General features: G+C 36.2%; 3 protein-coding genes and 1 long non-coding RNA gene across 5 annotated transcripts; 3 read left to right on the top strand and 1 right to left on the bottom strand.

The window, feature by feature from the left end:
- The first annotated feature begins 716 nt into the window (after positions 1-716).
- On the top strand, positions 717-2,655 carry LOC111637655 (glycoprotein 3-alpha-L-fucosyltransferase A-like). 2 transcript variants are annotated; one of them, XM_023383202.1, is made up of 2 exons: positions 717-1,286; positions 1,456-2,655. In XM_023383202.1, exon 2 carries the CDS (start codon positions 1,471-1,473, stop codon positions 2,623-2,625), a length of 1,155 nt encoding a protein of 384 aa, XP_023238970.1. In that variant the 5' UTR covers positions 717-1,286; positions 1,456-1,470; the 3' UTR covers positions 2,626-2,655. The 2 variants fall into 2 exon arrangements, with proteins under 2 accessions (XP_023238970.1, XP_023238969.1); XM_023383201.1 differs by having other exon boundaries at positions 723-828.
- A 1,370-nt stretch (positions 2,656-4,025) lies between these two features.
- LOC111637657 (protein kinase C-binding protein NELL2-like) lies at positions 4,026-6,025 on the top strand. Its single transcript, XM_023383203.1, has 4 exons — positions 4,026-4,163; positions 4,244-4,447; positions 4,602-4,688; positions 5,497-6,025. The coding sequence occupies exons 1-4, from the start codon at positions 4,115-4,117 to the stop codon at positions 5,706-5,708; spliced, it is 552 nt and encodes a 183-aa protein (XP_023238971.1). The 5' UTR covers positions 4,026-4,114; the 3' UTR covers positions 5,709-6,025.
- Positions 6,026-10,319: 4,294 nt separating this feature from the next.
- Positions 10,320-10,670, bottom strand: LOC111637660 (cyclin-dependent kinase inhibitor 1C-like). The gene has a single exon (XM_023383207.1). It carries the CDS (start codon positions 10,668-10,670, stop codon positions 10,320-10,322), a length of 351 nt encoding a protein of 116 aa, XP_023238975.1.
- A 4,333-nt stretch (positions 10,671-15,003) lies between these two features.
- Positions 15,004-17,611, top strand: LOC111637662. Its single transcript, XR_002758726.1, has 3 exons — positions 15,004-15,323; positions 16,740-17,012; positions 17,098-17,611. It is a non-coding gene; the product is annotated as an uncharacterized LOC111637662 (long non-coding RNA).
- The last annotated feature ends 588 nt before the right edge of the window (positions 17,612-18,199 follow it).

The following is an 18,199-nucleotide window of genomic DNA, read 5'->3' as shown; positions in this document are numbered from 1 at the left end:
TTCCGAAGGATTATGCCTTAATTGGTTATATTTTAAACATTAAAAGTTTCCTGGTTTTTAGAAAAAGGTTAAAATAGCCGAACCAAAATAGCAAAGCGAAATGATTATTCTTTTTTTCCAACCAAAACGTCATTGTCCTGTGAACTTATAAAAGGTGTTTTTATTAATGTAACCTACATTTTCCTTTAAAACTTAACTGGTCATAAAAGAAGTCAAAAATCTACTGGCACGATATATAAATTCGTTAAAAAAAAAACTCGTATAATTCGATAGTTAACCATAATTTGATAGATAAAAGAAATGCCCCGAAGCCAAATGAAAAACTTATTGTGTGTAAAGGCTTCTTTCCTGTTAATCACCATTTTCTCTCTCTCTCTCTTTCGGCTGCAAGATTAAGATTGTAACAAAAACCTTAATGAAAAACGGAACTAAAATGGATATGACGTTAAGTTTAATTGTCAATAATTCGTGATCATTCGACCCTGGGTCTAAGCAGTCATGTTTCTTGGAAAAAATAAACGATTTACGATCGTGCAGTAAATGATTAAATATATATTTTTAAATGTATTTTTTCGAATTATTTTCTTAAAAATTCAAAGATTTATATAAGAGGAATATGTAATAATTTCACATTTAAACATAATTTAAAAAAAAAACAACGCAATTAATATTTAATTAACGAAAGGTTAATTAATGTGTGAACTATCGTTTGCGCAATTGAGCTGCGCATTGGGCAGTAGTACACAGTCGACGTCATCGGGCCTTCCGTTGTGTGATATCCATTATTCTAATTTATGATGTCTGGTTGTGTTGCTGTCTAACGAACAGGTACGTGAAGTATTTTTAAAATTAAAACTAAAAAAATATACGTATATTATTAAATAATAGTGTAGACAAAACTAGATCAATAAGACATGCCGGTTAAAGTTGCCTGGAATTGTTGGCAACGCCATATGTAATCGATTCTCCGTTATCTTTTCACTGTTCTCGGTTCCTAGCCTTTCATTTAACCTGGAAATAACACCAAAAAATTTACTCCGATCATTTTAAACTGCTAAGCGATGTTTCGATTTTTATCTGTTAGATGGCTTTTTGTTTTAATTTAATATTAGAAACGGAAAATATTACCCCGTAACGTTACTTAATTGGAAATGAATTTTTTAAAGTTATCGACAAGGTCGGGTCCACATATACGTGTTTTTTATTGAGTCTATGCGAGAACACTATAGCCTATTGTGCTCTCCCCTTTAATCCCGTATTGCGTTTCTTCTTACACACCGTGTACTGTACGTAATGTTCTAGAAAAATACATTTACGTAATATTTAAATATACATATCAATGAAATAACTCGTATTTAATGCATTTTTGAAGGACGGTTGTTTCCTGTGTTTTAATAGCGTAAATTTTTTCTATACCCTGTAATAATTTTGTTTATATATTATTATTTTTTTTAGGTGAAAAATGACGAAATGATGAAAGTTACTACCTTTAGAAGCAAGTTCTATTTTAGATATTTGGTCGTTTTTTTAACCATCGGTTCTATTTTATATTTGCTTTTATATTCGTCAGAAAAGGTGAATGTTCCTTTCCATTCTTCAGAAGAAACTGTGAATAAAAATTATACTATTTTGATATGGGAACATGGAAAGAGGATGCTGAGGAGATTTTTCTATTCTTACGGGAAGACTGAGCTCGATCCTTTCTTAAATTGCTCTGTGAGAAACTGTGAAGTGACAATTCATCACGAAGACTTGAGCAGGAGTGATGCTGTTATGTTTCACTTGCATCAAACAAAAGGACCCCATACTTTACCTAAATTGCGATTACCTAATCAAATATGGATATTTTTTACGGATGAATCTCCATTACACACCTTTCTTCTTACTCGAAAGTATTCGATGAAGGATTATAACGGGTATTTTAACTGGAGCATGACTTATCGTGAAGATTCGGATGTTCCTGCTCCTTACGGAAGGACGATTAGGTTAACGGATGAAGAACGTCGAAACTTACCGCCGTTGCCAAATTTTTTCAAGCAGAACCACCGCTTGGTGTCAATTTTGGGGAGTAATTGTGGAGGTCAAAATCGTAGGTGGCATTACGTCCGCGAGTTAAAAAAATACTTGCAGGTAGATGTGTACGGAGGATGCGGAAATTTGAAGTGCCCTGGACATTTTACGAAAGATTGTGAACCGATGAAAAATTATAAATTTTATCTAGCATTCGAAAATTCAGACTGCAGGGAATACATTACGGAAAAACTCTGGTGGAATGCTTATCACAAGAATGCTGTACCTGTGGTTATGGGTGCACCCAAAGAGGACTACGTGAAATTGTGCCCGCCGAATTCTTTTCTGCACGTAGACGATTTTGCTTCTCCACTAGAATTATCCAAAACTTTACTATATCTGTCTTCTAATGAAACTGCTTATAATAAATTATTTGAATGGAAAAAAGAATATCGCGTTTCAAACGAACACGGTTACTTAGGTTCTCCATCTTTGCATGTTTGTAGAATGTGCGAAACTTTAAACAATCCTAAAAAAATTCCTAAAGTTTATAATAAACTAGAAGACTTTTGGAATCCTACAAAAGATTGCCGTCCACCAAATTGGCAAATTTGAAATGTGGATATTCGTTGCCACAGCTTCCCTTGAAAGGGTAGTCTACACCCTATTTTGTAATGCAGTTATCTCTTTTTCGTAACTGTTTAATAGAAATTAATATTAAATTATCACGAAGTAATTTAGAATATTTTTTATATTTTAATATATTAAATTTTTAATCATGATTGCTTCACTTATAATTTAATTTCCATCTTTACTAATATAACAAGCAATTAATGAAAATATTATTTTATGATTTTAATTCTGAAAAATGTATATTAAATTCTATGAATAGTTATATAACTTTTAATGAATAATTAAATAAACATAAAAAAATTCTTTAAATTTTGTAATAATGAACAGTTCTAGGATTACTGTAACTGGAACTGATTTTAATTTATTAATATTTTCAAACTTTAAACTTTTGTATAGTCAATTGGAATTTCTTAGATGTTTTAATATTGTTGAATTCAGTTTTTTAGTGGGAATGTCATTAAAATACATAAAAAAGAAACAAATCTTTGTATTCTGAAGTTGTTCCAGGAAGTAAGATTAAACTTTTGCAAAAAACAAAAAAATATATAAGATTTTAAAAAAGTGTTCATGCACGAAAGTCTGTTAGACTAAAGTATAATTTTTGTAACGAAAAAAACCTTTTTTTGAATTATAATAAAGAAAAATTTTGGAGAAAAACTATAATTTTATCAATTAATGATAAGGGAATGATTAGGAAGACATTTCACACGTCATCAATAGAATTGGAAATGTCCTTTTGTTCATTTCTCGCTCGAATAGTCAAATAATGCGGAAGCGGACTAAACGACAAAAGGAAGACGATGAGGTGACTTCATAAAACAAAGACCTCATGGGAAAAATGTCAATAAATTTCTAAAATGTTCCTCAACCTATAGTTTTAGCCGAGACCCTTTCGGTTGTGTGGGGTTGATGAATTTGAAAATTAAAGCAAACAAGAAAGTCTAAATACTAGTTTGTTGTTATAAAAGGCCATCTCGGAAGCGATGCAAACAAGTTTTTATGAGGGACTGAGTCACTCCCCCTTCTAATCTAGGTACTTCGGGACAAGAACTCTTCACAACGAAAACATCCGCCGAAAAGGTAAGATTTCCAAATCATCTCAGGTTTAAATACTTAGATCATGTCCACATTCTGTCGCAGCAAAAGACAAAATTTGGCTCTTGTGCATTTTTTTAAAGATGCACTCGCCAAGTTTTCGTAACTTTTGACTCTTCTGAAAATTTCTGTGAACAAATATTTTATCTTTCCCCCGGATATAGGAATGAGGAAGAAGAGATGCCCCACTGACCGACAATGACCCGCTTATCGTGTCCATTAACCGTCATATTGACAATATTTATGTATGACACAATTCGTATTATCTTATTCTCATTCTAACTTCTTTAATTGCTTCGTTAAAGGTTGCAAATTTCCATCGGCTTCACCATACGTTTAGATCCGTTACTCTGTTAAACGTATTTTACTCTGCTAGATGGCAGCAACAGTCGTCTTATTATTCAGTTTCGTTGTATGCGTTCTAGGTAAGATATTACCTATTTGTTTTTGGATGTTGGCTCTTTTTCACAATGCAAATATTTTATAATTACATTATAACTTATAGGTAAAGGTCCAGAAAGTTCGTGCGCTTTAGAAGATCGAATTTATCGGCATGGAGAATCTGTAAAAACTCAATCACCATGCGATAATTGCTTCTGTTTCAAGGGTTCCATCATTTGTTGGAGCACCGATTGCCCCACGCATCCTGATAAAATTCAATGTAGGCCCGTTTATTTGAAAGGCGTGTGCTGTCCTATTTACGAATGTCGTGAGTACCGCATCTAGGTGTTTTATTATATGGCACTCATCTCTGCGTGAGGCCAACATGACGCATGCAGTGATTGGTGCCTTGGGATAACATTTTATTTTATTACTCAATTTAGAACATTTCGATCCTAGTCTGAAACAATTTCTTATTCTAGCGATATCTTCCATTGGAAAAAATTCCTCGTCTGAAGAGAAACCCGCAACTTCTGACCAAACTCGAGATTCTACTGATACACCTTCTTGTAAGTATTAAATATAAAGAAAGGGGGAAATTATTTATAAAATCTTTTTCATTTTTTCTTTAATATTTTTTGTATCAACTCATTTTGGTACTTGTCCGCTGATGAGATCAGCTGTGACGTATATGTCGCTTCCCCGCGTCTTGGCTTCGAGTGCAGATTATAAACTTATAATTCATACGATATAAACTTGTTTTCACTAAAATTGTAAATTTTAAAAATATTTAAAATATTTTTAATGGAATTAATGAATAATTGGGTCATTAATATTGAGGAAGAATCGTATCTAATCGATGCTAAATGATAATAATATTTTGCTTCGTTTTCAAGCGTTCAGATGGCGCTACCGAAGAAAAAAAAATACAACTCGTTCCTAAAATATTTATATAATTACTTAAATTATCCAATTTATTTTCTCATATTTATCTGTTTGCGTTAATTTATTATATTTAATAATATAAACTTTATTAATCGAATGCCGCCATCTGCCGATGAAAATAAATTATTTTCTTTTTCTTTTTTTATTATTTTTTTCTACTTCAGATATTTAACAAACAATTTTGTAATAACTTATTTTCTTCATTCGCTTTCGACTTCAATTCACGCATATTAAAGTCATTAATTCATTTAATAATATATTACTCTCGTCTTCTGCTGATTGTTAAGATTGCGCATGTTCCAAATGATTCTTCGAACATGCGCAATCTTAACAACAATCAAGATAATGTTAATGGAATTGACTGAGATAATTTTTTCTTATTCTCTTCTCGCCTTATTCATTAATTTTTTTATTTCTTATTTCATTTTTTAGACTGTTTAGTGGACGGAACAGTCTACAAAAAAGGCCAAGTGATTTCCTCGGCCACCGGTCCGTGCATTCTATGTCGTTGCGGTTCCAACGGTCAAATCTCGTGTCAGTCCCGTCCCTGCCCGTCCGAGATCAAATCCCCGGATGCCGGGATCCATTTGTCTTCCGACGTCATCAAAATCAAGGCAGCTAGACATAGAAGAAACATCTATTAATTTATATGTACTCATTAAAAAAATATATTATCGTCTATTTTATTACCGAACGTAAAATAACAAATAATAATAATATTATTAATAGTAAATCCAAATCGCATTGTGTATTTTCTTCGAGGTGAACAATGACCGCCGGAAACAATTACCGCTTGACGTCATATTAATCGCACCTTCCCATAATCCTTTCGGAAGTAAAGGAAGTGGAATGAACGTGTTACTCCGGAAGTCGTCTGTGATGATAATGGAAAGGTGCATCCTCGCCAAACAGCAGTAAAGCCACGGTAATTAGTATATATTATTAAGATTTCCAATAGAAAACGGCATTGTTTCTCTGTTGTTCGCTTGTAATAAGCGACATTACGACTCTCATTGAGTAAGTTAATCTATATTTTAACAATGCTTGGCGTAACTGATTGAGCTTAAATTCTTTCTTGTCTCATTACTCGGAACAATAGAGGTGCTGGAGGTTGACGATCCGAAGATGCGTCCATTGGTCACGCGTACATATTTTTTTCTTTTTTTGTCTTATTTCCCGGGAGACTAGAAGAGTTTTCTGTCGTACTGTACAAACGCACGTGTTGCGACGCGTTCTGTGGCATATCTAGTCCTGTCACATGATCGGGTTTCGATGCACCTGACGCGTGACGTAATACACTGAAATTGGAGTTCGTGCAGTTAAGCCGGAATTCGTTGTAGCGAAGAATAAATATAAAATTTGACTATCCGCGAAACGCGTTTAATTGTGTATAAGCGAAGAGTGATTAGACGCGACGCGACGCGACAAAGCTTCGTCGCGTCGCGTCTATCCATCTTTAACGTACTGTACGCGCTCGTGTTTTAACCTAACTGTCGACAGGATCTTGCATTTCCGTTAAAATGACATTTCGGGATAAATTTCCCATACTTTTCAATGGAAATTAAGCGGATTTAACAATAAGGATAGTGGTTTACTCGACACGTGGATGATGTATAATTTACGCCACTAAATCTGTATCGTAAACATTTCCGCTTACTCTTCTTTTTTAAATCTCTTTAGAGATTTATCAGCGTTTCGATTCGAATTACGATTGCGACTATAAATATATATATTTATTTATTTATTTAAATAAATAAAGGCGTAGATAAAATGACGTTATTCGTAAATTACGCGGTGGTTGAAGATAAGAATTATCGCGATTACTTTTATTATTTTTTTAAATATTAAATTTTAAAACATTTAAATCACGATTGCATGTGGATTCGTAACCGCAGCGGGGTCATTGTGGAGCAGGTTTTAATCGAACAAAACACAGTACAACAGAAGTGTAGCGTGGTAACGGGAAACAATGTTTTACATTGTCATCCGAGTGGTAAACCTGCGTGGCTTTCTATAGAACAAAAAAAAAAAAAAAAAAAGGAAAAAGCTCACCCCCGCTCCCGAAAGGTCATTTACCACTAGAAGAGTCGTTAGATACTTTAATTTTGTTCCTTTTTTAACGGCTTTTTGAGTTTAAAATGTTTACTTTGAGGTACACACGCGTTACAAAGAAGAAAAAATACTCCATAAAGATTTCATCACGTTAATTTTAGTATTGATCGGTATATTGTACACTTATAAATAATAAACATGTATATTTATCAATAAATATCCATTCTATGTTAAACACATGGTATAAGTCCGTTTGATACAAGTTACAAAGACAAGAATGCACCCAATAACATTATGATAATAGTCTACACATTACAATTATATAACAAATTTCTGATTTTTTCTCTTTTTCACCGGCACATAATCACGTGTTCTGTAGATGGAATGAATTTTCATAATAATAATTATAATTATATAATAAGACCGTACATAAAGTCATCATCAGTTCTTGTATGTTCCTTTCCAGCATACATTCATCTCAATAAGAGATCCGGAAAGGAAAATTGGTAAATTAAAATGGGATACTGATCGAAAATAAATAGTTTTACTTATTTATTTATATATAATGTAGGGAAAAATCAGGTGATGAGGATGCTGAACTCGTAACAGTGTTCAGAGATAGGTAGAAAATGGGATTTCACCAACAATACGTCCGGCGCGAAACGAAGGAAAAACATTCTTGAACATCATTTTATATATTTTAAAACCAGGAATGTTGTTTTTCGTTTCGCGTGCGAATTAAGTTGGTTCGTTGATAGCAAACATTATTATTTATTTATTTTTTGTCCCGAACAATGTAAAAATATCTTAACAATTACAGAAGTGTCATCGTCTGGTTTTTTCCCACGGCACAGAATTAATTGGAGTACAGGTTGGCCTCCCGCTAAGGTGCCGAATTTAATTTTTCGAGAAGAAAAAAAGGTCGAAATCATTGCGCATAAGTTGGGAAAAATTTTTAGGTGTTTGTGCGTTGAACTGTCAGTGGAGCAGAAATCCTGTGGAGCGGGCCTAGCGTGGAACTGTCTTACTTGACAGCGTCGTGCCGCCTACGAGTAAGGCACCGCTAAAGCTCACCTGCTCTGTTCACACACTCACGTGACTGCCCGATCTTCTCCCTATCCACCTTGCTATCTATTAAATAATTTAGTGTGGAAACGTGGAAATCCGCAGAAAGCAACAAAAGAAATTGTGCAACCTTGCAAACATCCTGTGAAAATAGCAGGAAGCCGACCTATTGGTTCAGAACCTTTTAAAAGGAAATAGGTGTGGGCTGGCCATCTCTATTAGGCCAAATTATGGGCAGCGTTACCTTTATCTAAAGGCTGCCAAAGGAGAAATGACTACGTATTCGACGGGATATACATTTAATAATAATTAAAAAGTGTTGAGATCATTGGACTAGTGGGGTCTAGATCGTCTGTCCAGAAGCTGCCTGGACTCGGATTTTGATTATTACCAAAGGGGGGACGCACGTGACTAGGGAGGGTTTGTTATGGGCCTTTAAGAGATCCTTGTTATCTCCGAAATATATATTCTCTTCTATTTACAAGCTCTATCCTAACCTGAAGTGACGCCCTGGGTGATGGGCTAAGTCGATAAATAAACATGAGATCGTAGTAAGCTGACCTTATTGAACATCTCGAAGATTAGAAAGCGGTTTCCTTTCTCGTTCTTCTTCTTTAAATAGCCATATTTACACTTTGTACACTTTTTTAAGCATTCGCTCTTCTTTTTTCTAATAAATATTGATAGGAGGGGAGACCAAGTCCTTTCCTAAGATACAAGAAATCAAAATAAGTAACAGGAAAAACAAAAAAGAAATTTTGCCAAGTAAAACAATGGCGGTTGTTTAGTTCATTTACCTGTTATTATTAAGAAGGAGCCGTTCTTCTTACTTTCAGCTTGGGAGAAGGGGGAAGGCTCAGTTTGGTGGAGGGTTTCCTTTTCCGCATATAATCTGCCAAGTAACGTACATCGATTAATAAAACAACAAAGAAAAATCGAGTGAAAGTTGAGATTTTGTAAACGGGGGACCGACAACCGCATTCATAATACAAGCAGACGATCGTTGGGGCGAAACGTATTTAATCAATCCTGTGACACTTTTTGGCACGGGCATGGTCTAACGAGCATGAAAATGAAACGCATTTGCATTATTCTCGGCCATATGTTGTGCTAAGACGTTGCCGGATCGACTGGCCACCTAGAGCAGTTTGCTCGGGGGCCGGCAGGTGGTACGCTAGGTCCCCGAAAGTTTCACCCGCCCCTTCCACTACCTGTTTGTCGTAGCTCGCACCTGGCTCCGCTTTGTATTCTTTCTCCAAGTACAATACTCCTGCAGGTCCCGAAATTTTTGTAGGATTGCTGGAGTTTTACGATTACCGCTCTCATCCCGGCCCGACAAAGAAAAAAAAAAATATATATATATATATATTGTGGGGATCGATACGTATCGGCCTGGTAGGAGAGTAGGAAGAGGGTGGTAGCCGAGCCCGTGCGCCGCCACCCCCCGAAACGGCAAGTGGACTGGCCCACTAACGGCCTTTTCCAGCCCGGAGGGATCGATCCCCCGACGACTCGATGCAGTCTTTATTACGCAGCTAAATAAATATGCATCTGGTGCCGCGCAAGCCCGCTAACTGTCGAGGGGACTCGACGAGGTAGCAAAGTGCAGCGCCATTTTCTGCACGGCGCGCAACCTTGCACGGGAGGTGGTGGGTGGAGTGGGTTTATCTTTTTTCCCGTCTCAGACCGATTGCAAAATCGCGCACGCACCAGCGATTGGCATTTTTAAAAAGGACGAAAGGGAGCGAAGAAATGAGTGCAGAGCACTTTTTAAAACGGCTGCCGAGCTTCGAAATAAAATGCACGGGAGGAAAAAAAATCGTCAACTGGGCCAAGGACGCCGGCGGTAATCGCGCGCAAACTGGTGCACCCACTCTTCGACACATATGTCACAGGTAATAGTCGTCTCCGTCTCCGGCGCAGCGCTGTTTGAAACGCATCCCGGGCCTTGCAGTCGCGTCACAGCTGTTACCTGGATGCGGCCCGACGCGACGCGTTGCGAGTATCCTCCCGAGCGGCCGGGGTGCAGCCACGTTATTTAAAAAGCGACCGTGTAGTGGCGGTTGGGCCGCGACGCCATCACGCTAATACCCGGATGTCAAGCCATGGCTGTAAACACCGCGTCGCTTATAACATCATCACCTACCTGTTATTTTCGCCTGGTTTTGGTCGCCGGACGTCTGTTTACGACTAGAGACGTCACTAAGCGGCGTTGGTGCCACGCTAGTGACGCGTAACGTCACTTGTACGTTTTCGGAATCCACTCTACTCCACTGGTAACGACCTTGAAGAGGTCTTTCCTTCTTAAAGTCGAAATTCCATCGATGCTGCTGTTCTCTGTCGATTTTGGCCAGTTCTCGATCTAGGATGCTTCTGGTTTTATCATGATCGACCGGGCCGAACAGCACACGTCGCACGCTTCGTCTTCCCGATAGCTCCGTTACCCTGCTCAGTTCCATCCCAATGGGACCCGCTACCTCCGTGCTCATGCTTTAAACTCCCGCTTTGGACACGTTAAACTAGCAACACCTTCGCGTCTGTGTCGACTTTTCGATCTGCGTCGAAGTCGTAACATGGACTCGCTTCACCAGGCTGACGTTATTTTTATCTACCAATGGCGTTCCTCCCGACGCAGCGTCGGGTCATAGGGCGACGCGCAGCCAATCCACTTCCAGCACGGGCGCCTCCTATTGGACGATCTCCTAAGCGTCGTCTATGATGTGATATACAATATTTTAAATGTCCCTGGAAGGATCCGATTTTTGAAAAACGTCACGAAAAAACCGTTGCCAACGACTAATTATAAATTAAACTTTCCGTCTGCCGAAATTCCGTCTCGGAGGCTCCTCCCTTGACGTCCCAATGCTGCTGTTAGTCGGGGGCCCCCTAAACGTTTTCTGGGAGGAGCCGACGTGACGTACCGGCTCCCCCACCCCGACTGGCACGCGCCATATGGCACGAGCCGAGAGGGGCCTCGCTCGTGCTATCTACCCAGTCTCTCTCTGCAGAAACTGCAGCTTTCTTTGTCTGCCGCTAGCATCCGTTTTCTCTTCGGAATTACAGAAATGCTCGTTGGTAGACGGTACGCTTATACCGTCCACTTCCATAAGGACAGGTGTAACCATGTGTACGTGTAGCTCGTAAACTAAATACACCCTCTACCGTTGCACTACTCACTTTCCTAGAAGACGAGCATCGTTTATTCGCCTCTCTATCCAAAATCGATCGGTGAGATTGAAGAATACGTCACAGTCTGGCGATTTTCTCTCTCTGTGTGTGAGCAATTTTCCAATAATGCAATTTAATTATCGCTTGCTCGTAGGATAAATGAAACGGTTTATAGAAATAATATGCTCCTACATTTCTCCTAAACGAATTACAGACGAGTTCGAATCCCATCCAATTTAATTAACTACGTTTAATTCTACTCGTTGTACGTTGGACATATTTTTGTTTTCCTTCCAGTTATATTTGTTATCTGAGTAGCCTATTTTCCCGGGAAACACGTATTTTTCTTAGAAGCATTGTTTATTCGAGATATCCTCTTTTAGATTACATATTTTTATTTTTTTTTCTACCGTTTATCTACCTTTTTATCTATTTGCTTATCACTTTTTCCATTTTTTTTTTCTTCGGGACATCATCATCTTACCCTCCGGTGACATCTTCGTCATCATCCTTTAAGTTTATCTTCTTCTGAGTATAGCTTTGCCTTCATGCCAAAATGTATTTCCCTTTTTCCCATTTCCTTCTAATTTTTAGCCCATTGCATATAACTTATAATAAGTAAGCCTACACCAGTGGTTCTTAATTATAACAGTTGCGAAATTTAACACTATTGTTAATGTGAAATTCACATTTTGTTTGAATAAAATCGAGTCGAAATGTCTTCGAATAAAAAGCATATTGGGCATATGCTTTACGAGTTTTGGAAAGGATATAACACCGTACAAACAGTAAATAATATTCATAATGGGCATAAAATAGCCCGGCACTTTCATAATTTTGCTGAGTACATGAAACAAGTTGGCGGAACACCGGTTAAGAATCACTGGCCTACACTATAAGGACATAAGCAAGAAAATTGATTGACTGATCGAGGGCTTTCGCACAACATTTTCTAGATTTATGGCGAAAATTTCGAAGTAAAAATAATATAAATGAGCCCATTACTAAGAGAAAGTCGGATACTAAATTTAGTAGCGAGGTCCCTCTTCTACATCTTTCTAGCATCCCCAGTAAGAGACGTGACGACAGCCACACGCGGATAGAATGTTCCTACCAACTGAAGCTTTTTGTCCTTTGCATAAAACTTTTAAGAAAACTCGAGTATTTATTCTTTCTTCTTTCTTTAATGCAGACAAAAGCCGCTTTATTTAAAAGTAGGCCTATAACTAGAAAGTGACATATAAGGGCCATACAGGAAATGACATATGAAGAATCAATCTGCGTAGGTGGAATCTTGCCAATATCTAATTTTGTTTGCATCATTATTAGAGGTCTTCGTAGACATACGTGGCAGGAAAGCTCTCCTCGATTGGTTACAGTAAAGTAAGATGGTAAAAATATCTTTTCTGTTAATTAGGACCTCTGAGTTTTAAATGAAACTTATAGTTTTTTTCTAATTGTTTCTTAATTAGTGGGAGCATTTAGTAGGTGTAATATCTTAGCCAGGATTATGGCAATTAGAATTATCCAATTTAAACTAATGTAGGCCTAAAATTCTTCACTTAAACGGCACAGAAACATGCATTTGAGTGAGGTAAAAGAAGATACATAGGGAATGTGTTCTTGCTGAATATAGAAAATATAGGCCTACCCCAATAGACGAAACAAAAACAAGGTTGAGAGTAATCAGATATTTAAGTTTACATTTTTATCGATTTTAGTGATACAGCTGCAAATAATTCTAAAACAAGCGGAAGAATTATAAAAAAATAAATAAATAAAATGACACTATCAACTCATTAGTTTGCACTGAATAAAACTGAATGTGTTTAATAATTCAGTTGAAAGACTGTGACAGACAATATCAGTTTTATGGGAAAATGGGCAGATGAGCTTTCAAAATTTATTTATTTTGTGTTAAACATTGAGTAGATAATTTGTTAATTTTAAATTTGCAATTTCTTTCTCGAGCCGCGGATTTCTTTATTTTCAGTGTCTTCGACGTTATAAAAGAAAAATAAACAGGGAATGAGTCGTTTTAGAAACAGCTTTCCACATCTGTGAAAAGCAGGCTGCATTACTGTTAATCTGTTCGAGAAAAATGTAACTTAACTCTACGAATATAGACCTAGATCATATAGTGACTTTAAAGCAGATGATAATATATCCCCCCTCAAACAGGGAATATTGTTCTTTAATATCTCTTGTATAGAAATATCATCTGCTCTCTTGTACAAAGGCAGATGATAAAATATAGGCCTACTTTTATAAGTTAGGCAATATTATTTCCCCATTATACAGGACACAAATGTTGAGTCCTGTTACTAAAAATGGGTTTTATGGATATAAACCATTGATGTGTGCGTCAATATTGATTGATAGTGTTTATTATTTTTTTATACACCAGAGAAAAAGTATAATTCTTAAGTGTGGTTTCAGGTGACAAATAGCTTGCACTAGTACTTCCATCCGGGAACAGCTTGACATATCGGAAATTGGGCGAGTCGCGGTGGGCTGAGAGACTAATGGGCCGGTGCACGGGTCTTGCGGGTCGGTTGCTTGGTCACGTTTTTATATTTACCGACAGTTTGTGGGCCGCTTTGGAGAGAAATTGCCATTCGATATTTTCCCTTAATTTAATTTGAATTTACAAAAACAGAAAATGGGACAATTATTCTTAGGCCTTAGCCTAAGAAGAATAATTACTCAATTCGATTATTTTGCTAAATCTATTTTAAAACAGAATATCAATATATGCCTCAACCGTATGGAAACAGGCCTATTTTACGCTTAAGCAAACAACACAAGTCTTGGGACCTATAATTATGTGAGGCCTACGATAGAAGCCAATGTATTACAATGTATTACACTAATATATATAGAGAATTATCATTAAAAATTAAAATTTATTTGATTATTCCATTAGATTTCAATCAGACCAAACCTAGAAATATAAGATAATTGAGTATAAACGTATATTCATGTTTAACCCTTTGTTCTCAAGAAATTTTAATAAGTTATATGCTGAAATATTTTGTTTTCACATTAATACACAGGCTACAGATAGAGAAATGTTTGATCACCTCTGCCTTAATCATGTGTTTATATGAGGCATATTTCTATCCATTTCTTTGAATATATAACATTGTCAAATCAGTTAATATCACTGTAGAATGTAAAAAAAAATATATATATATCTTTATATAAATAAATAACACATCACTATTTAGGAGGCCTCGAAATAATTTTTATCTTGGAGCCGAATGAACATAAATTAGACGGTTAATGGGACCATACCGGTTGGCCTATTTCTTACTGTGATATATAACCAAATATTCTACACAATATCTCAATATAACCTATCTTTCTTTTCCATTTGGGTAAAGATTAAAAAATAAGTGCAATACTAAGATATCTTAGTCAGAAGATAGGCCCTACTCGACTATTACATTAAGAAGTAATGATGCTTTACAAGCATTTCAACGATAAAGCAAGCTACAAAACCTTAATTTATTCTATATTATAATTAAAATGTTTGAAAATAAAGCGATTTTCGGATATTTTAATAAGAGTTATAACAGAAAAATGATAAAATTGTTATTTTTTGAAGGCCTATGAATAATTTATATTACTAAAAATGAAGCTTTAGTGAAAAGAAGTTTGAAAGGCCACCATTTATTTTCGATTCATTCACAGATGGATTAATTTTTTTTCATGAATTTAAACGATAATAACAGCTTATAAATAGAGCTAAATTGAGTGAAAATCTAAACTTAAACTCGAAATTTTAACGTTAATTCTGAAAATTATTGTTCATAATCGAAATTTTCGATTGTGTTGTTAGCGAAACGAAGCAATGAAGCTTAAATAATAGAAGGCCTACATTAGTTATTTAATTAAACTGAAACAAAAACGATCGATATGGAACAGACCCTATAGAAGGAGTATGATTAGAATATGGAAGCGAATGAACGGTACCACTTTGTTACTTTTCTTTGTAATTTTATCAAAATATTAAGCAAATAAAAGATGTTACAGATACAGGGCCTTTGTTTGCTTTTCCATCAACACATTATCTGGACCGTCAAATTGTAGCCAAGAAAGGATATGGTTTGTGGTTACCCTGTTGGCAGATGGCTCGTCGCCTGTCGATTTTAACACGAAAATGCTCTTGTCATCAACGTATGGCTCCGACTGGCTCGACTCGGCGTCGATGATCGAAAGCGATTGGCAAAAAAACACCTGCTCCATGCTTACCCCCAAAGCCAATTAACGGCGGATTTAAATCCCTTCTGCTCCCCTCTGGCTATTACGGTACGTCACGACCCAGGCAGCATTTGGTAAGCACCCAAACGCCAGGGAAGAAGTGGAATTTTGTAAGGTTTTGGGATATCCTGTCTGCGCTGACACGACAGGAAGGGCAGGTTGGTCGCTTTTACGGTTTCTTACTTGGCGCAGGAAATGGCTCACTACGCTTCACACTTGACAAACTGTTTAAAGCCCTCGTCTGGGAAACTTTCTTCTTGCTTATTAATTGTATCTCGGAAACACTCGTTATCTCACATTAAGAAGCAAACGAGAAGCAAGATGGAATCTGCCCTGTTGTCCAACCAACGCAATTATAAAAGTCTCGGCAGGTATCTCACCGGGGTCTTCGTAATTTCGATTCGAAACTGGATCGTTCTCGTAAGATAAGGCCCACGTAACACACCGGGAAACCATTCTTAACCTCTACGACCCCGCGAGACGGACAGGTTAAAGGCCTTATAATATCCACGTCCTTTATTACTAGATCGTATTTTAGCCTAACGACCGTGTCTTTATATGTCTGTTTATTATAAAAATCACTTAGGAAAAAAGTAAATAGCCAGGATAGTTTCCTGAATATTCTGGGTCGTAACAGAGAGATAAAGACGGTTAGAAAATTAAAAAAAAAACACACAAAAATAACTACAAAGCCTTAATTTTCCATCTTAGTTTTGCTAACCGAAAGTAACAAAACGGGTGGAATTGTTTTATAACTCCAATAAAAATTATGGAATAAAAATTATGGCAATAAAAATTATAACTTCAAAGCCCTAATTTTCCACCTTAGTTTTGCTAACCGAGAGTAACAAAACGGGTGGAATTGTTTTATAACTCCAATAAAATTTATGCCGAAGACAAGCGAATTGCTTTCATATTTTAAGACGGTTGTAACAATCAAAGAGTGTTCACAAATTTCATTACTAATTAGGGACGTTCTGCTCTGTTACTTTACAAAATTAGAGGAAAAGAAAGGGTTTAGATTGTAAATGAGAGGGGGTTATGTTTTTTAGTTACTTTCTACTGTTTTATTAAACAAAACTATAATTTTAAAGCCTTAAACTTTTTAAAATATTCTTTTGTAGGGAAAAAAAGAATACAGATACATCTTCTCTTTGTTTCCGTTGTTTAATAAACATCAGAACAGTATGAGTGAAGTCGTGATAGGGGAACAACCGTAACTTCCTTTACAGAAGAGTAGACAACAGCTGTTTCGAGAACGGAGCCGTAACCTACCTTTAACTTTTTCTTCCTGGATAGTGATCCTTAATTATAAATACAGTACGTAATTGGTCTACTTTTGTTAGAGGTTATCTCGAAAATCCTACACCAGTTCCGGTCTGGAAAAGTATCGAAAAGTTAGCATTTATTTAAACAAAACGGCGTTTAAATCTATAAAATTTCGTTGGTAAATTACAGATATTTTTGTCTGTTAAATTCTAGAAAAGAATTAATAATAATCGTGCAGACGTCTCGGGAAAACGATTAGAAGTGATGCAATGACTTAAATGCCATATATAATTGCGGAGGTGACCATAATCGACCGTCTAGGATTAAATTATAGGATTTTATACGTCTACGTTCGAAAGTGAAAGCCTCTCGAATGGAACCGATCTGCAAATTTAACAGTATGAGGCCCCTTGGAATTTTTCAGGCTATCCTAATAGAACGTCTCCGATTATAATTACCTGGAAGCACGCCAAAATGGACAAAATCACGTGACTGTGCCTTTCGTGACATCGGTACCGAGTCACGTAATTATTGATGGATTAGCGTCACTAGACTCGTGATTTTAATGAAGCGAGGCCATCTATCTCTCTAAGATTTGTCTACGGAGAGGGTCGTAGTAAGTTTATGGCTCTGCACAGATCTGTATTACTTGTTTATATATTTATTTTCGAGGTTTTAAAAAAGTAAATTATGTAATTAATAAACGTAGATCTAAATGACTTTATACTCGAGATTAATCCCGGATTAAGTTGGATCTGACGTATACAAACACTAAATGCTGTACCAGCACTCGTTTTTAAGCCACATTTATCAGTTATTTTATAAGAAAACCATTAATTGAAGGCCTGGAATAAGTTAGAGTAGGCCTTTATTATATTCATTTTTTTACATTAATAAATAGACCAGTTTGTTAAAATGATAGGATATATTTCTTTTCTCTTGTTGAATATCCTAAATCAGAATAAATATTCATTAGCTTCAGGATTTAAACATTTGATTGGTGAATATTTTTCATCCTATCTGATCTACTTGATTGATATCTTTTAGTATATCCATGTTAGGGATATTCGATTTCGGCTGATGAATATCTCACTGTAAAAGTAGTCTTCATATTTGACTTTAAATGTGAATATCCAGATATTTAATAGGTTAAGAAATCCATTATCAGTCCAAGTTACAATATTCGATTTCGATTTGACGAATATTTTACACCGTAACGATAAAAATTCCTAAATTTTCGGGCGCTTAATATCCCACGTTGGAATTTTAACTAGCGAAAAAAGATTGTAATATATAAATAATTAAATATCTTATG

Source organism: Centruroides sculpturatus, unplaced genomic scaffold (genome assembly GCF_000671375.1).
Source record: "Centruroides sculpturatus isolate CEXI.00-Female unplaced genomic scaffold, Cexi_2.0 scaffold1027, whole genome shotgun sequence".
Taxonomy (NCBI): domain Eukaryota; kingdom Metazoa; phylum Arthropoda; class Arachnida; order Scorpiones; family Buthidae; genus Centruroides; species Centruroides sculpturatus.
This window is presented reverse-complemented; position numbering and strand designations above follow the sequence as displayed.